The sequence below is a fragment of the Haemaphysalis longicornis genome, unplaced genomic scaffold (genome assembly GCF_048455015.1).
Source record: "Haemaphysalis longicornis isolate Haplotype H1 unplaced genomic scaffold, Haemaphysalis longicornis Haplotype H1 scaffold_14, whole genome shotgun sequence".
In the NCBI taxonomy this organism is placed as follows: Eukaryota; Metazoa; Arthropoda; class Arachnida; order Ixodida; family Ixodidae; genus Haemaphysalis; species Haemaphysalis longicornis.
Window position 1 is genome coordinate 25350185 of NW_027526245.1, and position 24360 is coordinate 25374544.

Genomic DNA, 24360 nt, shown 5'->3' on the forward strand with positions numbered 1-24360 from the left:
AAAAAGCAATCGAATGTGCTGTGTACCGCAGTATAGAAATCGCTCAGTGCCGGGAAAAGCCAGCGTTCATACCTTTCTTAGAGATTAGAAAGCCCGAAAGGTTTGGATAACTATGCTCCGCATTGGAAAAGGTGTCAGCAACAAAATGGGGTTTGCAGTAGTCACTTCACGAAAGCTGGCTTCTGGGGCGGTATTCTCGTAACTGTCCCTTTTGAAAACGTCCCTTTTGCGTCCCTTTCATCGTGACGTATACTTCCGGTTAAGAAGTGGACGTTGGCAGCATGGAGGAAGGTTGGCAGTAGGTTTGCCGCGCTTGCGTTATGTCACTTCCGGTTGTTTGCTTTTAGCCAATCAGGGCTCGCCAAAAGGGACACTTTTGAAAGGGACGCAAAAGGGACAAAACTCGAGAATACCGCCCCTGGAGCAATATCCGTAAGTTTAGTTCGCTCTCTCATTATTGGTGGTGTGTTTTTCGTGCAGTGTTGGGTGTGTCGTTTATTATTAGATGGTTTGCAGCCACTGAAACCGCGGTTGAAGAAAAGCACCATGACTACATACAAAATTCCTATGCGCACGCACGAGAAGACAGTGAAGCCAACAACCAACAGGAGAACGCCAACGTTCTTTTATTGGCGTGCTGGTTTCTTTTAATAAATGCCGCATTCCAGTCTCCGTTAGCGATCATTGAATTTAGGCGTTGCCTCGTTTCGCTGGCGTACTCCATCGGCTCGAAGGTCGGTGACTCGCAGGCGACGTTGCAGTGCGTCGCACTTTAGTCTAGGCTGGTTCCATAATGTTCGCAAGGAGCTTCGGTTGTCGGGAAGCACTTCACATCCATTCGGGCGACCGCAAGTTCACACCGACAATAAATTTTCGGGGACGCTAGAGCTCCCACGACACGCGACAAGAACTGGCAGTCATTCTGTAAGGAGGCGTAAAGGAAAAAGGGGTGGAGGAAGTGTAGCAGGAGGCGTGGGAGTTTTTATACTTCCATTAGGACAAACGTTGTATTCACGCATATATACTGCGTTTTGTGGGGAGGTGCAATCGTGATAAATGTGCCTTTTTACGACAAATCATGGTCCCCGGTGTACACTGGCAGTTTTTACACCATGATACTACCCACATGTGGGAGCAATCCGCCTGCCGTGAGGAGTTTCAAAATCGTTCATTAAAGCATTCTGACGGTCTAGTTGGTCTGACATGATGGAAATAAAATTTGCGCTACATAGACGGGATGACAGAAGAGGACACACCACACAGCGCAGACTAACAAACTGCGTTGATTACACGCGCATATATACTACTACCAAGTAGACATGTGGAACCCAGGAAAGTTTAAAATGCACAACTAAAATCACACGCAAAAATTAGGAATGAAAAAATATTAAAACACACACTTTTACCCTGACACATGCTGTCTCAACCAGAATAGACACCATTGAGAAACGCGATTTCCTTGCCCCACCGCGATATTGAAGAAACAATAATGCAACCATCCCCCCCGCACAATCTCACGTGCCTCCATTATCTCCCGCGTTACCGATTCACGGCTCCTAGCGAGAACCTTTGTTTTTGTTTTCAAAAAATGGAGCGCTCTTACAGTCACGGCAATGAATTCCAAGTGGCCCGCTTATCGCGTTACTAGCATTATTTTTGTGCTCACGGAGTCTGTCATTAATAGACCTGCCAGTTTGCCAATACATACCTTTTTGCAGGGTGACGGAACCAAGTACACCACTCCCTAAGTGCAGGCAACGAACTTACTTTGGTGCTTCGTGCGGCACCCATTCTCTTCTTTTCAAGTGCCGTTGATCTGGCACAAAGCGTTGCAAGCTTGTCGGGTGCAGAACAAACCACATTCGTCCCTGCGCGTCGAGCGATACGCTTGAGGTTGTGGCTCAGCTGGTGGATGTAAGGAATCACCGCGATCTTTCGTTTGTCCTCGGGATTCCTGTCACCTGCTGGCCTCGTGTCTCCCTCTGCCAGCTTAGCCTCTTTAAGCACCTTTTCGACTACTGACACAACCAGGTGTGGGGGTAACCGGAACTCGATAATCGCTCAGCTTGCTGAGCCAGGCTCGCCTGCATCATGTGCGGGCATGATTTCGATAAGGCACTCCTGACGTACAGGGTAGCAATGGCTCTCTTGACCAGCTTAGAGTGGGAAGACCTAGAGGGAAGGAGTGGTTTGTTTGCCCTAGGAGCGTAACATTAGCAGACATGGTTGCTGGCGAAATGTTGGTCCAGTTCTAAAACCCTGCTGTGGGCTTTGTGGGGTAACTCGCTACTAATAAGCAAAGGCTTCAGGTGCTCGCTAAAAAGCGAAATGACACGCTCTGCAGGGGCTTCCAGGCTCTGGGCCACACAGTCTACAACAACAATGCAGTCGTCGACGTATCGGAACTCTTTCAACACTTTCGAATCATCGAGATGCTCGTTAATTTTTCTGTCCAGTTTTGCGAGGTACATACTGGCGCTATACACGACCCAATGCAATGCCGTTCCTCTGCATGAAAGTCTTATCATCAAAACACACATACGTGGACCTAAGGTACACAGACAGGAGCTCCAAAAACCTACCCGCAGGCGTGTATGCGTTGTTTAAGAACGCAACACCACGTTCGTCAATACATTCCTGCACACAAATAAGCAGTTCGTCATGGGGTAGAGAGTAGAAAAGGTCTTTTATGTCTATTGAGCAAGCGTCAAATCTCCGCTACGAATTTTGTTTAAGGTAGACAATAATGGAATTAAAGAGTCAGTAATTGGACACCGACAGTCACTTTGACAACATCGCTTCGTCTCCGCTGCTTCGTGCGTGGACTTACCCGAGTTTCGGTTAAACGTCCTTTACGACGACGAAACATCTGCGTACTCGCTGCTGGTTTAATCCATTTGAGAACAGCTACTTTCCTTGTATGTCGGGGCAGTGTTTCGGCAGCGGACGCTTTTTTGCCGCTGCTTGTACTGAGTAGCTGTGGCGAGCGCTAAGGCGGCTTTCTTAAAATTATTGTCTGCCCCACCGGCCGACGGAACCGATGAAGCCACGGCAAGCAGACATCGACTAGACGACCAACCAGTCGCTGCCGAGAAGACTCAACGGAAGCTGCCGAAAAGGCTCGACAAGGAGCCGAAAAAGACCGGAATACCTCCGAGTGGCCGGCGCTCGGGCAGATTTTTTGTCTGCCGCTGGAGGGCGGTGCAGTGAACCGCTTCAGCGGTGTCAGTTTGGGGACTTTATTGAAACGACGAGTAGACGTTTGTTTTGCAAGGTGTGTCCTCACCTAATAGCACATCTTACACCGTTGTACAGACCATGTTTTATGTGCACCTTTGCCATAATGGACGGTATAATAGAATAGAACAATTCATCTAGCATCATAGGGACATCATGCTGGAGGCCTCGAGGAAAAGCTGAGGAGAAACAGCTTGATGGAGCCGCAGGCCGCCACATTGGCCGTAGTACAGTGTATATAATACATATGCAAGCAACTCCTATAATACAACATACACTCACAGCTTGACTGAACCGCAGGCCATCGCGTTGGCTCGTGTACAGCGCATTGAAAACATGTGCAAGCACTTTCATACTATAACATACACTCATCAACGCTACAGATAGAAAAACAATATAGCAATGGCACGCAACAAACTGCACGAGAAAGATCTCGAAAAATAATATTAAAGTACGACGCAGGGTCTACAAAAGTAATTACTAGCAGCAGGTGTTTTATACATTGTAAGAGCTGTCCCAAGCATGCAAAACGATCCAGCTAACAATTACATATCAAGCGGGAGAGGTGATCGCTCAATTGATTTATTTGCAGAATTCTAGTTTTGGGTTTCTTAAAAGAACAAGAAAATTAAAAAAATAAACTAGAGGAGAAACAACATCATACATGTAAACGGTAACTTGGACTTAAGAAAAACGAATGTTCTTTCTTATAACTACGTCTGTTATTAGCGTGGTAATTTTTTACATAAAGACAATAAAGTCGATATGATATGATCAGCTACCTAATTTAGGAATGTAATGGTTTGATATGACACTGTTTCCATAATTGGTTCTGGTTCTGGGGGTATGCCGATTATCAATAGTACGTACGTTCTGTCAGGTTCGTTGTATTCGATCTGTGCCTTATTTTAATACATATTCTGTAGCAGTCTAAAGTAAAAAAAATCTCGTTCGATCGAACCATGCAGTATTGACGGAATAGCGGGGCCGTTCAAAGGTCGCTGATGTAGCCTTTGTAAGTAACGTAGATCCTTGGCATTCGTTTCTGCAAGGCGGAAGTTTGTTTGTAATTTTGAAGAGTTGTAGTTCCCCATACAAGTGCACCATAGCATATCTTCGACTAAAAAACGGTGCCAACAGCTGTGTCTTTAACAACAGTGGAATAATGTGCGCGATTCGGTACAACGTTGCAACAGTTCGGGCTAGTTCATTCCTTAATTGTTTATGGCGAGTGTTAAATTTTCGTTGAACCATACTTCTACAAATTTTGCTGCCTGGTCCTGTCAATTGTGGTCCCTTAATATTATACTGTTGGCTCTGAAATGGCCGGTTTGTTTGTTGGCTTAAGTATTACATATTTTGTCGTTACAGAGTTTGGTTGCAGATCATTTTGCGGAAGCCACAAGGAAAGCAATGAAACATACTGGTTAAGGTTTTTTTGAATAGTTTATCACAATTGTTGGTGTGAAAAAGGCATCGGTGTCATCTCCATACTTTATTAGCTCGCGAGAATGCGGAACAGACGTGATGTCATTAATATAGGCCAGAAAGAGGAGGGGTCCCAATATTGATCCATATAGTACACCGCGCTGAATTGTTAAGAAACCTGACCTAGCCTCTCCAAAACATACAAGCTGTTTTCAGGTGTTTAAATAACTTTCTATCAATTTGTTGGCTGCGCCTTCAATTACATATTAGTCGAATTTTTTAACAATTGTGCTTAAATCAAATTAAATCAAATGCTTCCCTCAGGTGTTGTAATAATCCCAACGTAAAATTCTTCTCTTTTATGTTTTTGATTATTTATCTGTTATTATAACGAGCGCCGGCTCTGTTGACCGTCATGTTTTGAAGGCACATTGGACTTTGCTAATAATAGTATGGTGAGCAAAGAAATTGGATGACCTATCAAAAAGGACATTGTGGGCACGCGTCTGACTCGCACGATCGCAGACACGCTGCTGCCGTGTAAAAGGCGCGGGCATGGTATGCAGACAAGAAACAAAGGAAACCGACGCCGGCCAGCAACAGAGTTTACCCAAAACTCCCCTAGCGCTCCCGTCTTCGTCGCCGTCGTCGGGTCCCGCGTTGCTCGAGCGGCCGGAGTATTTCGACTCCCGGCGCTACGGGTGGACGATGGTAGGACCAGGCTGGAAGGGAAGCGCCGGATCGCTTCGCCGCCGCACGCCTTGAGCTCCCCGCTCGTAGCGGCCGACCGACCACCGCCGCCGCCGAGCGCCGCAGCCGCCTCCCTCACCACACACCGGTACAATGTACATCTACACCGACTCTCAGGCTGCATTCCGACAGCTTCTCTGCAACAGAATGCAAAGAAATACCGCTCACATACTCAAAAAGGTCATCGCTTCAAGTCAGAAGTGGTACAAGGTAATCTGGGTACCTGGTCACGAAGGCATGCCAGGAAATGAGAGCGCACACGCACTCGCCCGAGCGTTAAACCACCGGGCGCCTGAGAATGCACTTCCACATTCAAAGGAACGTAGGACACAACCAGGACCTCAAGAACCAGTTGACATCAAGGAACTGCTACGTACAGCGCGTAAAAACAGACAAAAGCACCCAACACCAAACAAAACACTCAATCACCGGGAATCCGCTCTACTAAGGCAAATTCAGACAAACACGCTACCTACTGTACACCAAACACGCCAATTCCAACGATTACCTGGTAACCCCAAGTGTCCTAACTGCGGGGAATATCACCCTCTTAGCATCTATAACACTCTCTGAACATGTACACAGAACCCTAACCTTCCCCCAATACCCAATCCTACCCACACTTGATCAGAAAGGAGGCTGGCCGACTCTAGCGCGGAAGTTCAAAGGACACTCATTGACCGCGCAGGGAAGCCCCTAAGGGCTATCCTGGGAGCTCTGGACTAGGGTATCCTTGTGAAAATAAAGTTATTTTCTTCTTCACCCGCGAAGCGACTATCCAACTTCCTGATTCCAAGCCCGCCATCTCACGAGGCGCAAGCAAACCCCTGCAGTGTTGCCCTCCTACTGTTCAATCTAGCGCAAGCTGCGTCGTCGTCGAAGAGCGGCGCGGGTAGGGGAGCGCTGCAGCGTACCGAGTCGGGATCGCGCGTATCCACAATTCCCATAACATCCTGAAATATTTTAGACAGCAAAGCAGAACAGAGACTGGCATGTAATTTCTAAGCTTATTTTCTTCCCTTTTCTCACCTTTGCTCCCCGGCGTCACTCGTGCGACTTTTAATTCTTCAGAAAAAACACCTGTACTTAATCTTAGGTTTATCACGTGTGCTAGTACTTCACCTATGCGGGTGGACAGAAATTATGTTGGTTCTAGTGGGATCTCATGAATTTCTGCAGCTGTGCTATTACGTAGTTTTTATTAAACAGCGTACTTCTGCAGAAATGTTTACCCTTATACTGTATGCCGCTTTTACGTTTCATTCTGTGAATGACGACGCCATACACTTACAAGTGCACGCTTTACACTTAAAGCGATGAAATAATGTCAGCCCCATCAAGTGTGATGAGTTCTACCTTGCGGTAGTTAAAAGTTGAACAGATTTTTCAGCTTTGTATTCATTTTCTATCTTGAAGCGGTTTTTAATACGCCAATATTGCTGCGAAGTTTCCTTGATCATCTTAGGGACGGTACTGTGTGGCTCCCGAAGAGCAAACACGTAAATGATCATTGAAACTCCGAAAGAGGCGGCGGTGTCCCATATGTGTGCAACATAACTGATATTTGAAGTTACACTGCTGGCTGACTTGATTGTGGCCCTTTCTTTCTGTCTGTTTAGGTACTGGCCAAGGGATCATACTGAACAGCATCATTGTTTGCGTTAGCCAGTACTTCGACAGACGGCGGGGAATCGCCCTGGGCATCAATATGGCTGGGGCTACGGTGGCATCGTTGGTGTTCCCTAACGTGTACGAACTGCTGCTGTCCGAGTACGGACTTCGAGGAACTCTGCTCGTTATCGGGGCCAGCCTTTTGCACGTGCCTGTCCTGTCGCTGCTTATGCGCACTCCGCCGTGGGAGAAGGCGGGCCTGCCGCAGGACCCGTGCAGGACAGCAGCGCCCAGGCGCGTGTCGCTTGTGTGGAGCAGCACATGCGGGGACCACGAGGTTGACCAGCTGTCTGTTCCGCCGCAAAGCAGGAAGGCCACCGTGGTGAGCGTCGCCCAGGGTGCGGGTTCCACAAGGAGGAGCACGATAAACAGCGTTCCAGATCGCAGATGCCCCGTTGGCCCTCGCAGAGGCACAATTGCGAGCTTCACTGAGCCAGAAGCAAAGGCGTCGCGGCGAGGCACGCTCGTGTCCGGGCATCTTTCCGTCATATCTAGACGCGGTACTCTCAGAAGCAGCGACGGAGACTCCGGGCCGCCAGACCTGAATGAGTGCCTGGCCAGGAGAGGCACCATGCTGAGCATCGCGGGCTCGCTCCTGGCAGGGAGGTCTGGTCGCTCGGACGACTGCAGGTCTGGCCGCAGGAGATCCGCAGTAAGCGTCGTCAACTCGTGCCACCAGCTAGAGGTCCCGTCGCTACGAAGAGAGTCACTGAAAATTGTGCTTCCCACGATTCAAGAAGAGGGCGAGTCGGCTTCAAGTTCTGCCCTACAAAGCGCGCTGAAAGTTCTCAAGACACCTAGCTTCTACTTGCACGCTCTGAGCTACACGACCTGGTCCTTCTTCGTAGACTCATTACTGACAGTGATGTTCGATTACGCCCAAGACATCGGCGTCTCTCCCAATGCGTCTGTGCATGGGCTGACGTTGTTCTCGGCCATGGACACCGTGGGCCGATTGTTCGTGCCGTTCTTGAGCGATTACGGAATAATTTCCAACTATGGTCTGCTAACAACGGCGTACCTTCTGCTTGGCCTACTTCAACCGTTGGCGCCATTCATTCGTGGCAACCTGGCCTTCTGGGCTCTGGCTGCTTTCATGGGAATGCCGTCTGGCTACATCGTGGTTGGAGCACCGGAAGTACTGGCTACTGAAATTGGAACTACTAACCTTCCCATAGCATTTGGATTCATGACAACACTGGGGGCCACAGGGGGCTTTCTGAGACCTCCCGTTATCGGTGAGTATTGTTGTCTTCCACAAAAGTTTGAGGCACCGATGAGTATCATTCAGCATCAAGTAGACATAAAAATTGTTTTTGTGCCTCATTATTAGGCGTGCCCAATCTCTTCCCACGTAAAATGCAGAAGCAATGAAGCTGTCCTAGAAAAAAATCAATTGTCATTAGAAAGTTGTGTTCTAGAGCGTTTGTAAGACTAGTATGCCAATCTTGAATGGGATAAGTTAAATTAAATTGGTGTTAATTCGGTTGTTTTTGAATTGGCGCCCCCTCGATGACCCGAGAACCGGTGGTGCAGTCGAAGAAAACAAAGCCTGCTCCACGGGCAGTAGACTTTAATGTGCAGAGAGTCATGGATATAAGCAATGCGGGAGACGACCACGTTCACTCCGGTGTGCACCCACACAACCGTCCTCCGCGTCGTCCCACTGCGCTCTACCCAAATTTGCCCCGATGAACATCAAATACAGCATACACAACTCACCAATTCATATGCTGCCGAATCACACCTAAGAACACAGATACATCCCATTCGCCCCGACTATTTCTCTTCCCTACTGGTCCTCCCGAATCCCGTCATCGCCTTGCCCTACTGCCCCTTTAGGCCGAGGAAAGACATTCTCACTGGAGGGGAAGAGTCAAAGCCCTGACTGAGCGTTGGCGCGCCGCCATCGCCGGCGCCTGGGTTATTGATTGAGGACTAAGTACTACTAGACAAGTCCAGCTCCTCAGATTAGCCGCCACAAACGCGCGCCGCGTCCGTTGTCAAACGGCGTCAAACGTAGGTCTACACGACGACATCTCATCCCGCTTACGACGGAAGGACTCTGCGTGTGGTAGTCCCCTTGTAATAGATCTCACCGCATCGCGCCCCGGCACCGTCCTTCTCCGGCTACAACAACAACACCGGGAGAAGCAGCAAAGCATAGCCTCTGCCGCCGGCTTTAGGTGCCGGGTACCACTCCTGGGCAATTTTCTTTACAAGCAGCCCCCGTCAAAGTGAAAGTAGTGGGACGCGACCAGTGCCCTCTGGCGTCGCGTTTAAAAGCGGCTCGGAATACAGGAAGGACGTACACTGTCCCCTACTCGCAAAACATGCACAGCAATGAGGTAACATACATTAACAACATACATCAACCTAACTGGATCCACCTACGCCCTTGCTTCGGGTAAATGTTTCTGGTTCGGGTGCGTGGAGCATCCAGAGCTGTTTGAAGAAAAACGTACAAAGAAAACAAACGAGTCAATGGTGGGAAACAGGTTGAACTACAATGCATCGCTTGCAGTGAGCTAATATCCCAGCTATCTTTTATTTGTGTTAAACACGTTGTGAGAAGGCTAGACGGTGGATTAGTCAGGTGCTCTTTGGATAATTGGTTAAGCATTATGAACTGCGCTAGTTGCTAGTCGCGACGACATAGATAATATTGCGCTGGAAGAAGGTTACTTCAACGAATATATCGCAAATGGAGCAGGGTAAAAATTTGGGTAGGCGTGGTTAAATGAATTGATATAACTAATGAAATGAGCGAAAAAAACAATGGCTCCAATCCACACTGTGAAGGTGGTTAGAAAGCAAAGCTTTAAACGACACCCACAACAATTGCCCACGCAACGTCACTTGAATTCACATACGTGGCTCTACAAAGAGTGAACCCAGAGATTCTGCAGCCGTTACCTGGAATTCGCGGAGGTGGCGTTCCGAACGCAGCCGCGGCGGCCACAGCCGGGCTAGAGCGGCGGTCGCCGCCGATGTAGCCAGGCCGGGAGTCGGGAGAAAGAAAACGCAGAGGAGCGTCGTTCGAAGGGTGATACAGCGGAACCTATCCATCCTGATGTCTAGCTTGGGGCTACACCCTAGTCGAAATCATTCCACATTCTTAAATTTTCAGCTTTTCCTTCTATGCATAACGCATTGCAAATCAATGTGATTCCCATAGCAAGTGGAAAATCGAACCAGTTTGTAAGAATGAAATGTCAAGCCATGTCATAATAACAGGGTTTACAAACTGTTATCTTCTCTTCTTTATCATGTATATATTATTCGACCAGGAGCATAGCCTGAAAGGGAACTTTCAGAGACTGAAAAAATAAAAGAAAAAATTATTTTCATAACGTATAAAACGAAATGAAAGAAAAACGGAAACAGCATGTAAATGACACGTGCTTGGAGGGTTTTATTCATAGTCACTGGGATCTTCCACACTCAAGTCTGTAACACGGCTGGACGAAGCTACTCGGGTGCCCATTCATTGAGCTTACTTGAAACACGAAAAAAAATGTTTTTTTTTTCTGCAGACTGTCTGCACTACGCTGATACTAAACATGTGAATAATTGTCATTCATATGCTGAGAGAAAAGTTGGGGGGGGGGGGGAAGAGGGGGGGGGGGGGCTGGAGCATGTAACAGTCCGGCGGTTTCTGTCTTTGCATGGGGTGTTTTCTTCTGGACATGATCAATTATACATCGTCACGAAAGTATTTTTGGGCAAGATCATGATGGTTCAAGCACAGCTATAATGGCTCTTCGTTAAACAGCCATCGCCTGCTTTTCAATTCTCTCGCGCTAGCATAAAGCATGCCGACAGCATTTAGGATTGCGATTTTTCCGTCTACCGACGATAAATTGAGTAGCTTCAGCAAATTAGATGAAAGCACCTAGAAGCTCAGCAATAAAAGACGAAATGTTGTAGGTATATTTACAAAGGCAAATAACAGTGACTAGAAGCGACACCATCGCGTTCCTTTCTGTCGTTTCCTCCTCGTAATAATGGCTCTCTGTTTTTCTTTTCTTTTTTTTTGCGCCCAGTGTGGCGCCGCTTTGAGCTGTCGTTTTGCTTCTCTTCAGGAGCGGCGCTATTTTTTTCGGCTGTCTACGACCAGAGGACTCCCGAACCAAGGAAAACACGCATTTCTAACGCCAAAACCCCGTCATTCCCAAAGACGGCCGTCAGTTTACAGAATCCGGACCATTGTATGACTAGAACTTGAGTATGCACAAACCGGCAGCGGCTTGATAACTGCTAATTTTATTACGTCTGGTGTGCGTGGACGCAACACTTGACACGGGGGAAACAGGACGATCCGCAGACAACGATATGTCGCACGCTGCCGAACAATCTTTCACGCACGTGTCTAAAAAAAAGGGAAAGGGGGAGAAAGAGCACTGCACGAAACGCGAAGTTACCGTAACGGCTGCAGAAATAACAGTCAGAGCAGGCAATACTAGCTACAGGACATTCGTAATTCAAAATAAATCTAATCCAAACGAGAGGCTTACCTCCAACAAGCTCCCAAGGCAAGTCTGGTCCTTCCTCTGCGAACCTTCGGTCTTTCTACAGCGAAGCTGTATAACTCTCGTTGGTGAGAAAATGTCGTGGCGTAAATACAAAACGCACTGCAGGAAAGCCAACTTTCACTGGCGATGGTGATGATAGTGGGTGAATTGAAGAAAAAAAATTCCGCCACCTTCCCACGAGGGGATCCCTGGGGTGATGCAAGGCATCTCACCGGGTTCAATTCGCGTTTCCGTTGTGTTGGTTACCCAAATGTGGTTGAAGTGTAGTGAACCTTAAATGATGCTCAATCACACGTAGAGTTCCAAGTACGTAAAGACCGTCTTCATCGGAAGATTCAATGGAGTCGTCGTCGTCAAGCGAAGCACGAGCAAAGTCAAGCGGAGTAGAGCAACTGTGTCAAGCCAAAGCGTGCGCTTAACTGAACGGGCGCCGAGCGCTCACCGCTTTATATGCGCGCTTGAAGGAAAGGAGACAGCGGAGGAAAGTTGCGCACAAGCGCGCCGGAGCACATGCGAACGCAGGCAAAGAGCGCCAGCTTTTGTTATGATAATGAGCTGGGGAGAGCGCATAACGCACAGCTGTCGGAGAGAAGAACGGAGGAGAGTTTGCGCATGCGTAATGAGGAGTGCGGACTACGCCGCTCAACGCGGGACAGGCTGTGTGTAAGAAATGCCTTGCATCTAAAATGGTTCCCGTGTTCGGATTCGAAACTGGGTCAATCGCGATATGTAGCCGACGTCAATATGATTGTGCCATTCCGACATAGTTGAAGCAGTTCGGATTTGGAGAGGCGTACATGGACGTACCAAGTAATTAAACATTTTTATTTATTTATTTATTTATTTATTTATTTATTTATTTATTTATTTATTTATTTATTTATTTATTTTTACAATACTGGAGGCCTTGGGCGGCCCAAGCAGGAGTGGTTTGTTTATACATCAATGATGAAAACCAGTTTTAAACATAAAAAAGAAAAAGGAAGAAAAAAGAAATATAAATTGCCAGCACGAAGAAATAAGCAATGAACAATCGAAGAAAACACCAGAGAACAAGAGAGGGCAAATCAGTGCATATTTCAGACATATGGCACATAAGACAGTAGGCACCAAGGCAGAAAAAAAAACGCGAAGCAAGGCAGCAATGATTATGCACAGTAGCGTAGCTCAGATTTTACACAACTAGATACGAAAAACCAATCACAGGATAATGGCACCGTTATATTTCATTCTACTAGCTGGTTTAACAACTGAGGAACATCATTTGATAAGAAGGTTTCGGCTTCAAGGCATTGCAATCACTTATGGTGCGCGGAAAAACAGAATTTTTGAATTTGTGCGTGCAAAAATCGAGTTAAATTTAAGAGGGTAAAAGTTCCTGGTGGGTCTGTGGGGCAAAAGGTTTAGATAAGGAGCGGGGTCGAGTGCAAGTTTACGGTTCCAAAGCTGATAAAGAAATTTTAGTCTTGTTACTTTTCGGCGGCTCTGTAACGCCACGATGTTGTTTGTTTGCATTAAAGGGGTAGACGAGTCATGTCGGCGGTAACGATTATGTATGAACCGTGCAGCCAGCCTCTGAATTCGTCCAAGTTTGTTAATGTCGTCTTTAGTGTACGGGTTCCAAACGATACACGCGTATTCAAGACGAGGCCTGATTAGCGTGTTATATGCAAGAAGCTTAACATGGGAGGGGGACTTTTTCAGTTTGTTGTTCTTCAGTTTTTTCAGTTTTCAGTTCAGACGACGTGTTGATGCACAGATTTTGTCAATATGCATTGACCAGGTTAGATTATATGTAAACGTTAAGCCGAGATATCTAAAGCTATTGGTGTGAGAAATTTTTCGACTCCCTTTACAGAGTAACTGAACATAAGAGGACATTTTTTATTAGTTATGTGCATGTACACTGTTTTGGTTTGGTTAAGCTGCATTCCCCAAATGTCTCACCAATTAGATATTGAATTCAGGCTGTCGTTGAGGGTAATTTGATCATTAAATGATTCAACAGCTCTGTACAAAAGACAATCGTCCGCAAATAAACGAATACGAACACTTTCGTGTACGCAAGAGGTTATGTCATTTATAAACACCAGAAATAATAAAGGCCCCAGGACACGTCCCTGAGGCACCCCGGAGTTAACGGATCCAAGATCTGAAACGTGACCACTGAAATCAACAAATTGTTTTCTATGTTGCACATAGAAAACAACATAAATATGCACCGCCCAGTCCAATGACGACGAAGGTATAAAATTTGTTTCAATAAGCATCAAACTGCATATGATGGATGATAAGGTCCTGTGAACAATAGGAACACCCGCGCACGCGTTCCCGGTAAAGGTTAAGTTGCAGCTGCTTTCGAAAGGGCCGTTTGATCTCATTCGATACTCTCGTGTGAAGTGCAAACCACACAATGGTTTATTACCACGCCTGCGGCAATGGGAGCACGTTTTTTCACCCGGCGTGTGTTTCCTCGTTGCATAAGAATGTAGCGAAAATGGTCGCAGAACCAATCACGGTCTACCACAGTGACCACAAAGCGATTTTTGACCTGCCAAGATTGTTTGCTGCTCTAAAAAAATGGCGACCGCAGCACCAAGATGTGAAACATGCGCGCCTTCGCTACACGTGGGGCATGAAACATCAGGCGTAAGGAAAATGTTTTCCGTCTGTATGGTCAAAGGTAAAGGCCAACATGCGAACCACGTAGAGATATCGTTCCTCTCGCATGTACCCCCATGATGAGAGCTGTTGTTTAGCGCCGACCTTGTAACTTTCCTCAACTGTGACATTTTTATTTCACGTGAACTGCGTAGATGACCTAGCAAAATTATTGCTGAGACCTCTATCACTTCTAATATTTTTTGCAATTTCTGAACTTTTTCGTTGGTAACTGCTGTATGTTGAATAAACGAATGAGCCTGCTACCTTAAGATTGCATACACACACAAAAAGCATTTAAACTGAGCTAAAAATATTTTGCGAGGAACTTTTATCCCTCATAAGCAGAGAAAATAGGTTTTAAAAGGATATCTGGACAAAATTTGTAAAGAAAACGAGCGAGGTACAGTAGGTGTACAAACGTTTGTAACCAAAAATGTCGTACTTGCACCACCAGAGTAAAATCTGAAAAAGAAAAGAGCTTTGAGGTCCGGAATCGACATCCCCTCTCGGAAAAATGAAACCAACCCGAAGTGCCTGAGGCAAAACAGCTCGGCCATCGGCACACAGAAGTGCTGAATGAAGATAGCGTCTATGTAGCTGCTAGGCGATAGCAGTGACATTGTGTCAGAAATTTTCAATTTGGAACGCTTTATCGTCCGCGGGATGACTTTTCGTTTGCCCGCAAGAAAAGCCAAGTCCCCGCTCTAGATATATCCGTTAACACAACTTGCACTTCAGCCACTGCGTTGTCACTGGGCGCGTTTTTGTGGCTGAAAGGTGGCTGAAAGTGAACCCAAATTTTAGCTGCTTCATTAGGCTCCCGCTGTTTAAACTTCATTCGCTGTGGGAACAACTAATATTGCGTGCGCAAACGTGCTGTGGCCTTTAAAATGTTCGCAGTGATTCCTGGAAGCGTTCCCCGTCCTCACAAATTTGATTTAAGCACTAATTTTGAATTACATTGAAAAAAACAGCCTCTTCTCATTGAAAACGCGCGTGCTTCGCTTCGTGGTCACTCGTTGCTTCGTGTCCCAGATTTCTGGATATGAGATGGCTGAGGATAAACGGAATGGCGGTGATCCTCAACAAGAGGGACCAACACGTGCCAGACCTTCTGAATGGAATCCGTCTACGCAAGACGAGATCGGCGCATCTCGGTGTGCAGAACGAACTTGCAGCAGCCCCTTTAAGACAACCTCTAAAGATCAGCCTCAGCGATGCGACGGCCACTGGGTACGGCTTCACCAGTTGAATACAGTTCGCTAACCCACTGGTCTTCATTGTGCAGTTGTGCCTCATCCAGCTGGGCCCCGCCAGCAACGGCGACAGTAGATGGCGTAGGATAAGCTGAACGGCGGTGATCTTGAACAAGAGGGACCTACCAGTGTCGGGCCTGCTGAATGGAATCCGTCCACGCAAGAGGACATCGGCGCATATCGGTGTGTAGAACCAACTTGCAGCGGTCTCCTTAAGGCAACCTCTAAAGACCAGCCTCCCCGATGCGACGGCCACTGGGCACGGCTTCACCAGCGGAATGCGGTTCGCTAACACATTGGTCTTCATTCTGCAGTTCTGCCTCATCCAGCTGTGCCCCGCCAGCAATGGCGACAATAGATGGCTTAGGATAAGCGGAACGGCGCTGATCTTGTACAAGCGGGTCCTACACGTGCCGGGCCTGCTGTATGGAATCCGTCCACGAAAGACGACATCGGCGCATCTCGGTGCGCAGAACGAACTGCAGCGGCCCCATTAAGACAACCTATAAAGGCCAGCCTCACCAAAGCGACGGCCACTGGGCACGGCTTCACCAGCGGAATGCTTTTCGCTAACCCATTGGTCTTCATTCTGCAGTTGTGCCTCATCCAGCTGTGCCCCGCCAGCAATGGCGACAATAGATGGCTTAGGATAAACGGAACGGCGCTGATCTTGTACAAGCGGGTCCTACACGGGCCGGGTCTGCTGTTTGGAATCCGTCCACCAAAGACGACATCGGCGGATCTCGGTGCGCAGAACGAACTGCAGCGGCCCCCCTAAGACAGCCTATAAAGACCAGCCTCACCGATGCGACAGCCACTGGGTACGGCTTCACCAGCGGAATGCGGTTGGCTAACCAACTGGTCTTCATTGTGCAGTTGTGCCTCATCCAGCTGGGCCCCGCCAGCAATGCGACAATAAATGGCGTAGGATAAGATGAACGGTGGTGATTTTGAACAAGAGGGACCTACCTGTGCCGGGCCTGCTGAGTGGAATCCGTCCACGCAAGACGACATCGGCGCATCTCGGTGTGCAGAACAAACTTGCAGCGGCCCCATTAAGACAAACTATAAAGACCAGCCTCACCAAAGCGGCGGCCACTAAGCACGGATTCGTCAGCGGAATTCTGTTCGCTAACCCATCGGTCTTCATTCTGCAGTTCTGCCCCATCCAGCTGTGCGCCGCCAGCAGTGGCGACACTAGATAGCTGAGGATAAACGGAACGACGGTGATCTTGAACGACAGGGACCTACACGTGCCGGGCCTGCTGTATGGAATCCGTCCACGCAAGACGACACCGGCGCATCTCGGTGTGCAGAACCAACTGGCAGTGGCCCCCTTCAGACCACCTATAAAGACAAGCCTCACCGATGCGACGGCCACTGGGTATGACATCAGCAGCGGAATGCGGTTCGCTAACCCATTTCTCCTCATTCTACAGGTGAGCAGGAACTACGGTAAATGCTTTCGCTCAAGTGACCGCTTCTTGTTGGTGTTGCCGTGCCCACGGCTGTTTAGCATGGCGTTATACAGCGCGAAGTTTCTTAAGAAACTGTGATTGTTTGGAGGAGACATTGAAACTAACACGGGCCCAACCCTTGAAGAGTTTTTAACCAACTGAAGGACAATGCAAGCGACATAAGGAAATAAAAAGAACGTCTACTAGACATTGATAAGAAACTTGACGCTCTGTCAGTCCTTGAAGTAGATATAGGGCTCCGCAAAACGCCACTTAATTCAATTACTAGGGTAATACAAACCTCAGAATAAAGAATAGACGACCTCGAGAATAGGAGCAGAAGATCCAATTTAATCGTATACGGATTGCTGCAAACACAATCTGAGACAAGTAAAATCCTCGAACAAACCTCAAACAAGGACGTCATACAGGATAAACTACAACCGATTGTGATGGAGCGCATCCACCGGCTAGGTACACCCGCTCCCAATAAAACCAGACGAGGTGTCTTCAAATTTGTGGGTTCGCGTCAGAAGGATGCCATACTCAAGATGAGAAAGCATCTTAAGGGAACCAATTACGGTATTGGCAAAGATTTTTGTCGCAAAATTCGCGAAATCCGAAAAAAAAACAAACCGAGACAAAAAAGAAAAAGTCGCGCTGGCTTTCGAGAAGCTGTGAATAAATGTCTGTGCGATCGTTTGGGAAGAGGAGAAAGGAGAAAGGGTGCCCTTGAACGAACAAACAAAATAATGAAATACCAACTCGGCCGAAGACGTGGAGTACCGCACAAAACAAAAAGAACATTACTAAACGTCAATGCTAGTAGCGTCGTGAATAAAGTGCAGCCCCTTGAAGACTTGATGCCTTCTTCATGAACCAGATATAGTCGCAATCACAGAAACCTGGCTCTCGTCAGATGTACTCGACCGTGAATTCACTCCCCCTAACTACGCTGTCATCCGAAAAGACAGATCATCTCGAGGCTGAGGCGTCGCGTTGTTATTTCGATGTTCAATTTCAGCGAGTACCATGCAACACACACTGCTGCCAGACGTTCCGGACAAAGAAGCAGTTTTTCTGCGAAATTTTATGCAATAGCAGAAGGAAAGTCCAGATGTCAGGCTCCTGGCCTAACAATCAATTTATCCGACCAAAGTTAGACAATGCACGCGTAATAATGGGCCCGTTCACATAGAAAAACGCCAACCAACTAGAAAGAAGCCAAAGAATAGCTGTAAGGTATTCTCTAAGATTGGTCGCACTGATTCACCTTCTGATTTAATTAGAGCTGATGGCATTGAACTCATTGAGTCACGACGGAAGACATTTAGGCTTGATTTTCTTTCCCAACTTGTGCACAGACAAACAGCACTAGACCCGACGCAGTACATGACACCCGTATCCACAAGACATACGACAACCATGACCCCGGAACCCTAACACCTTATTTTGCACCGACCGATACATTTAATGTTTCTTTTTTTTCACGAACACTGGAAGAATGGAACTTCCTACAAGACTCTATAAGATTTCACTTTGGTTGTTTTGCTAACTTTGTATTGTTTGGGCCTGTAAACGTGCACTTGTGTGTCGAATTCTTTCCTTTTTTCTTTTTCATGTCTAGCTGACTTCAGTGCCTGTATATGTACTTTTTGCTTGTAGCGTGCGCACCTGCTTGGACCTGCAAAGGTCTGCAGTTTTCAATAAATGAAATGAAATGAAAATAAAATAGTGGCGGGTTGCTTTTATTGTAGCCCATCCTCTGGTCAGGAATGCATAGTTTCCATCCACGATTTTCTTCAGCAGCATGACCATAGCTCTGCATTCATGTGAATGGGTGATTTCAACCTTCCCGATATAAATTGTAGTACAATGCCCCACATCTCACAGGGTTAAGAGGATTTGTTCGATTTAGTGTTAAATTTCCACATCCATCAAATTGTTTCCTGCGCAACTCGTGTTCAAGTAATAGCCACAACTGTACTGAATTTAATAATTATTAGTAGTCACCGTAGCCATATTGACACTCAAGTTTATGTAGTAGAAATCCATTTCAGACCACCGAGTGGCTATTTGCCGGTTAACACTTGATCACAGGTTACACCTGTAATCAACACAAAACCACGTTCCAGACTTCAGTAACGCAGACGACTACTAACTTATTTAGATCATGAATTTTACGAGTTTGTGGAATGGAACTGCGATGCCACCGCAACTGTAAATAACCTCTGGCTAAGGTTCAAGCACACTGTTCTATACGCGCGAATAAATTTATTCCATTGCGGCCTACATGGCGGGAAAGAAATAACCCCTGGATCACAAGAGGAATTCTACACGCGAAGCGGAAACTTAAACGACTACGGAAAGCGGTAAAAAACAGTGCTGTAGTGCGAATACGTCAAAACTAAAAGCAGGCATTTCACACTTTAAGGCCAAAACAAAGCAAGCGAAACAACATTATTTAAAGCAACGCTGCCGTCATTCATTACTGGTAACCCACAAAGGTTATGCGAGCATTTCAGTCCTAGAAAAAAAAACAGTCCTGAACTTTTATTGCAACAGAAAACGTCACAGTCCAATAAGTACTACAAATTTTTGCACTCTGTTTTTACAAAAGATGAAGCAAAAATCCCACAGCTGGCACATACCGATAATACTGGAATCAGCCCTATATATGTAGCTGACGAAGTAATATTTTGTCTTTTGCTCGATCCAGACCCCCAAAAATATTCGGAGCCAGACGCCGTCCCCAATTCCTTTTTTAAGCGATATGCCGAATGGTGCAGCAAACACCTCGGTTTGGTTTTCCGCAAATCTATCTTAGTAGCAAAACTTCGAGACGACTGGAAAAAAGCAAAAATAACACCGATTCCCAAAGCAGAAAATTGCGATAGCCCTTGAAATGTTAGGCCTATATCTTTAACCAGCCCGTCATGCAAAAAATTGGAACATGTATTCTTAAAACACTCAACCGTTTTTTAAAGATGAAGAGCGTTTTGTCATTTTGGCAGCACGGATTTCGCACAGGATTATCTAATATTACGCAACTAACAGAAGTTGTTCATGAGTTCGCACTGTCTATATAGTAACAACTGCGCGCAAACGGATGTCATACTACTAGTCTTTTCAGAACAATTTGATTCCGTATGTCACAACAAAATAATTGGAAAACTTCGAAGTACTATTGGAGATGGAATGTTAACACATTGGGTTAAGGTCTTCTTAACTGACCTTTTGTAATATGTCCTGTGTGACCAAGTACCATCAGAAGCCTTGCCTGTTACGTCCGGAGTACCGCAAGGCTCCTTTTCGGGGCCTTTGTTATTTATTGTTTTTAATAACGATATCCCTGACAATCTCTCTTCAACATTAGGCTCTTCGCCGACGTCTGCCATATACACAAAGAAATGGACAGTCATTCTGATCACCTTGCACTAAGCGATTCCTTACACCAACTGGTACGACATGTGGTAAATGTCAATTAAGCGACCAAAAACAGTGTGCATGACCATAACCCGAAAAAGAAGCCATACAGTATGATTGCAGCATTAGAGGCACCATGCTTGAAAAAGAGACTGAACAAAAATATTTAGGCGTCACGGTTACTTCAAAGCTAAGATGGGATGCGCACATCTCTAATATTACTTCTGTTGCTCTGCGCGAGCTCTTTTATCTTCGCACATGCCTTTGCTTGGCCCCTCACTCAAACAAGCTTTCAGCCTATACCACCTACGTAAAACCGGTATTAGAATATGGTAACACAGTATGGTTTCCTTATGCAGTCACTAACATTCAAAAGCTAAAAAATGTGCAGAGGAAGGCAGCAAGATTCATCTGCAACAAATATAAGCGCACGGACTCTCCCACAAATAGGTTAGCAAGCTCTGGCTTCCAAACACTAGCGAATAGAGCAAAACAAGCGCGCCTAAATTTATTTTTAGCTACTTCACAGCCATTATAAAATTGACCAATCATTGTACATCCGCCCATCAGACTCCCGCTTTATCAGGCACAAAAAATTCGCACACACTAAAAGCGTACTCCTACCGCAATGACATGTTCAAGCACAACTTGTTTCCACTTGCTATAAGGGAATCGAACAGATCGATCCTTAACTAATGCAAAATCGTCATCTGACTTTGCATCAAAATTAGAAAATATGTTGTGTTAATGCGGTAACAATCGCATCCCCAGAGCCATTGCGCCACCAGTGTGAACTGGAATGTTCGCAAGTTTGCTGTTACTTGCCTGTGTACCACTGCATTTCATGCACAGTTTCTCTTGTTTTTGCTGTACGTTTGTCTCGTCAGAGGTTAGAAAGTGTGACTTGATTATGCTTTTTGTATAAGTATGTATATGTTATAAGTTTTACAAGTGTGTTGTTCAAGAATTTCAGCTCCGTATTATTCCTAACTATAATGAAAAGAAAACAAATTAGTATATTGTCAGCTCTTACACTTTGTGATGACGGTCATTTCACTGCATTCCTGATTGTTTTCTGTGCTGATATTTATTTATGTAACACCTGCATGTAAAATCTGTACGCCGACCTACTATGGTCTCGGAATGATACTGGCGGTATTCAAAATATTTTTGTGTGCTTAAAAATTGCAACAGGTATGACAAAGGGTAGAGGGGGCTAAGAAAAGCAGCAGAAAATACTGTTTAGTATTCACGGCATAAAAGAGCTTCTAAAGAGCAACCGCAAGTGCCGGGAGGAGGGACATTAAAAATTACCGTTCCTACATACCTCCTTACGTGTACAAACATTTTCCACGGCATACCTCAGTATTCCGTTTGTTTTGTGCATCAAGCTAAATATAAATGATTTAATTAAAAGCGCGCACATAACAGAAAACTGTGAATTGTAGGAATAAAAATCATCGCACAGTTGTGTAAGCGCTGCGGAGTAATGTTTCCGTACGGCAATTTGACACTATACACATTTCACCATCCCTCCCAACCATCTTTAAATGCTGTCTTTTCTGTAGGTGCAATACATTTTGTTTCACCTTAGGCTCACAGGTGTAATTTAACAAAAAATTGCTCATATACGGTGCCAGCAAAATGAGATTCATGGCAGCATTGGTGAGGAATATCCGCGGCGGGGAAGAGTGGCCGAGCGTGCTGCCGTGCGTTCAAGCGGATGTACGGCCGCGGATGCGACCGTGGTCGCGTGCAACACTCGCTTGCGAGCGTGTTCCAAGCGAAAATATAGATGGCGGTCGGTGCATACGGGTGGTGCGCCGCTGGCACATATCTGGTAACATAATGTCGTCTCCATCTTCAAGGTTCTTCCATTCGTATTCAGTTGCACACCAACTAATCAAATTTCCCAAATGAGGAAATAAAAGTGTGCTACAAGGACTGGCGCAATTTTATTTCCCTCATGTCAGACCAACTAGCCCGTCAGAATGCATTGATGTTCCTAATGAAGGCAGATCGATAATTATTTACCAGCCTGCGGAGGACACAAGGCCGAGAATCAAAATGTGCCTGCGATATATCACTTCACCTGTTTGCATTCCTTTCTTACTAGAAAGCAGACTAGAAATAACACCCGCATTGCCTCTAAAACTTTAAGAATATGTGTAAATTTGCTTGCTCTATGTATATCACTGAACCTTTGCACCTGGCTAATGAGTCTCTTAACACTAAAACCGTTGCCCTCTTTCTAAAAATAGTTGGCATAACTTTAAAAAAGCAGAAATTCTCATATGTTCGTATTTATCCTTGAGGCAATAGTTAAGGGTAAGGGTATCGTTGAGTGGAAAAGGACGCCGACCAGTGCAAGAATTCGCAACTGACGTTTTGGCTTCCAGCACACAGGGCTTGTTCATTATAAATACTTCAGCAGGAACGGTTCCTTTTTCATTCAAAACGAGCTCCTATGAAACTGGCGCAGAAGATACACACGGTTTCCAGAAATCGTGACTGATTTGACTTCATTGCGGATTGGTCCTGTGGCCTGGAGTCAAGCACTTATGTCAATGTTAATTACAAGGACTCGTTCCGCCGTGAGAGAGAAAGAGAGAGAGAGAGAGAGAGAGAGAGAGAGAGAGAGAGAGAGAGAGAGAGAGAGAGAGAGAGAGAGAGAGAGAGAGAGAGAGAGAGAGAAACGTTTATTCGAGCTTTCTAAAGTGGGAGTGGTTCCCTACTCCGGGAATCCATCAAGTGAGCAGAGAGCCTTCGCTCTGTATGCCAGGAGCTGTTGGACCTCCAGATGGTCGCTGGTCACCAGGTTCTCCCACAGCTCAGGGGTGGCAAGAGGGGATCGGAGAGGTGGAAGCTTGGGATTGCACACAAACTGTATTATAATATGAGCTAGACTTTCGGGTTGTCAACAAAACTGGCATACAGCAGAGATGTGTCCGCTTCCTGTCTTTAACATACAAAAGTCAAAATAGTAGTTCATGTGCCTTGAATTGTGCGCTTTTGGTGCCTCCTAGATCTTACCCGTACGAGAACGCTTGATTCATATTTTTTGTGCCAATTATTAATTGAATTTCGCCCACGGTTTTCTTGGTGTCCTGTTTGTCAGGTTTTTTTCGGGACAACTACGGCACGTACGATGGCGTGTTTCACCTAATGGGAGGATTACTGCTGCTCGCATTCACATTTACCGCCGGCGTTTGGATCACCGGACGCTGCAAGAACAGAAAAAAGACCACAGTTGTAGTAGCAGACACCACAGCGGTCGTCACCGAGCTGCCGCCAACACTACAGGAGGAAGATACCGTATGTCGGTAGAGACAGTCATGTACTGTGGAACGCGTGTACTAGAAAAACGTTTTCCTTTGTTCCTTTGTGTTTTATTGCCTGCGCTTGCGTCCCACTTCAGCTCACGCAGTTACTTGTCAGGTAAACAAAGGTAAAGAGTGTTCTTAAAATGAGACGCGTGGATGCACTGGACACTTGTTACTGTAAAAGAGAACAGCAGCAAAGGGAAAGTGAACGAGCAACTTTTCAGTAGGAAATGAAGAAAGGTTTTTTATGTCGGCAAACTTTCCGAATGGACGTCGTCCATGTTTAATTCACACAAGCTTCTATGGAGTGGTCGCGGAGATTTTAGACAGTGCTCGTCTTTAATCAACATTTCGAAGGAAAGCGCTAGGGAGACGGGCCACAAAAATAAGGGCCGACAACACAGCGCGTCCGCCCTTCTGCCCTGTCTTCTTAGCGCTGCTTTTCAAAATGATTAGCCTCAGCAAACTTGCTGTACTTGTTTATCACACAATCTTGAAAGAAGCACTCATTGAAAATTCGCAATTTGTCATCTGTCCAGCTCACTATGAACTGGTGGTGGTGACGGTAAAGATGGCGGGGAAAGCATTCTGCACACAAACAAGGGATACAATA

The 24360-nt window shown here is 46.2% G+C and overlaps 1 protein-coding gene across 1 annotated transcript in view; it reads left to right on the forward strand.

Annotated features, from left to right (window-relative positions):
* Positions 1-23803, forward strand: part of LOC144165208 (monocarboxylate transporter 9-like) — a 178564-nt gene extending 154761 nt beyond the window's left edge. Inside the window, exons 4-5 of the mRNA XM_077695327.1 lie at positions 7035-8324; positions 23543-23803. Coding sequence (XP_077551453.1) covers positions 7035-8324; positions 23543-23751 — 1499 coding nt within the window. The 3' untranslated portion in view covers positions 23752-23803. The remainder of the gene's footprint in view (positions 1-7034; positions 8325-23542) is intronic.
* Positions 23804-24360: the final 557 nt, after the last annotated feature.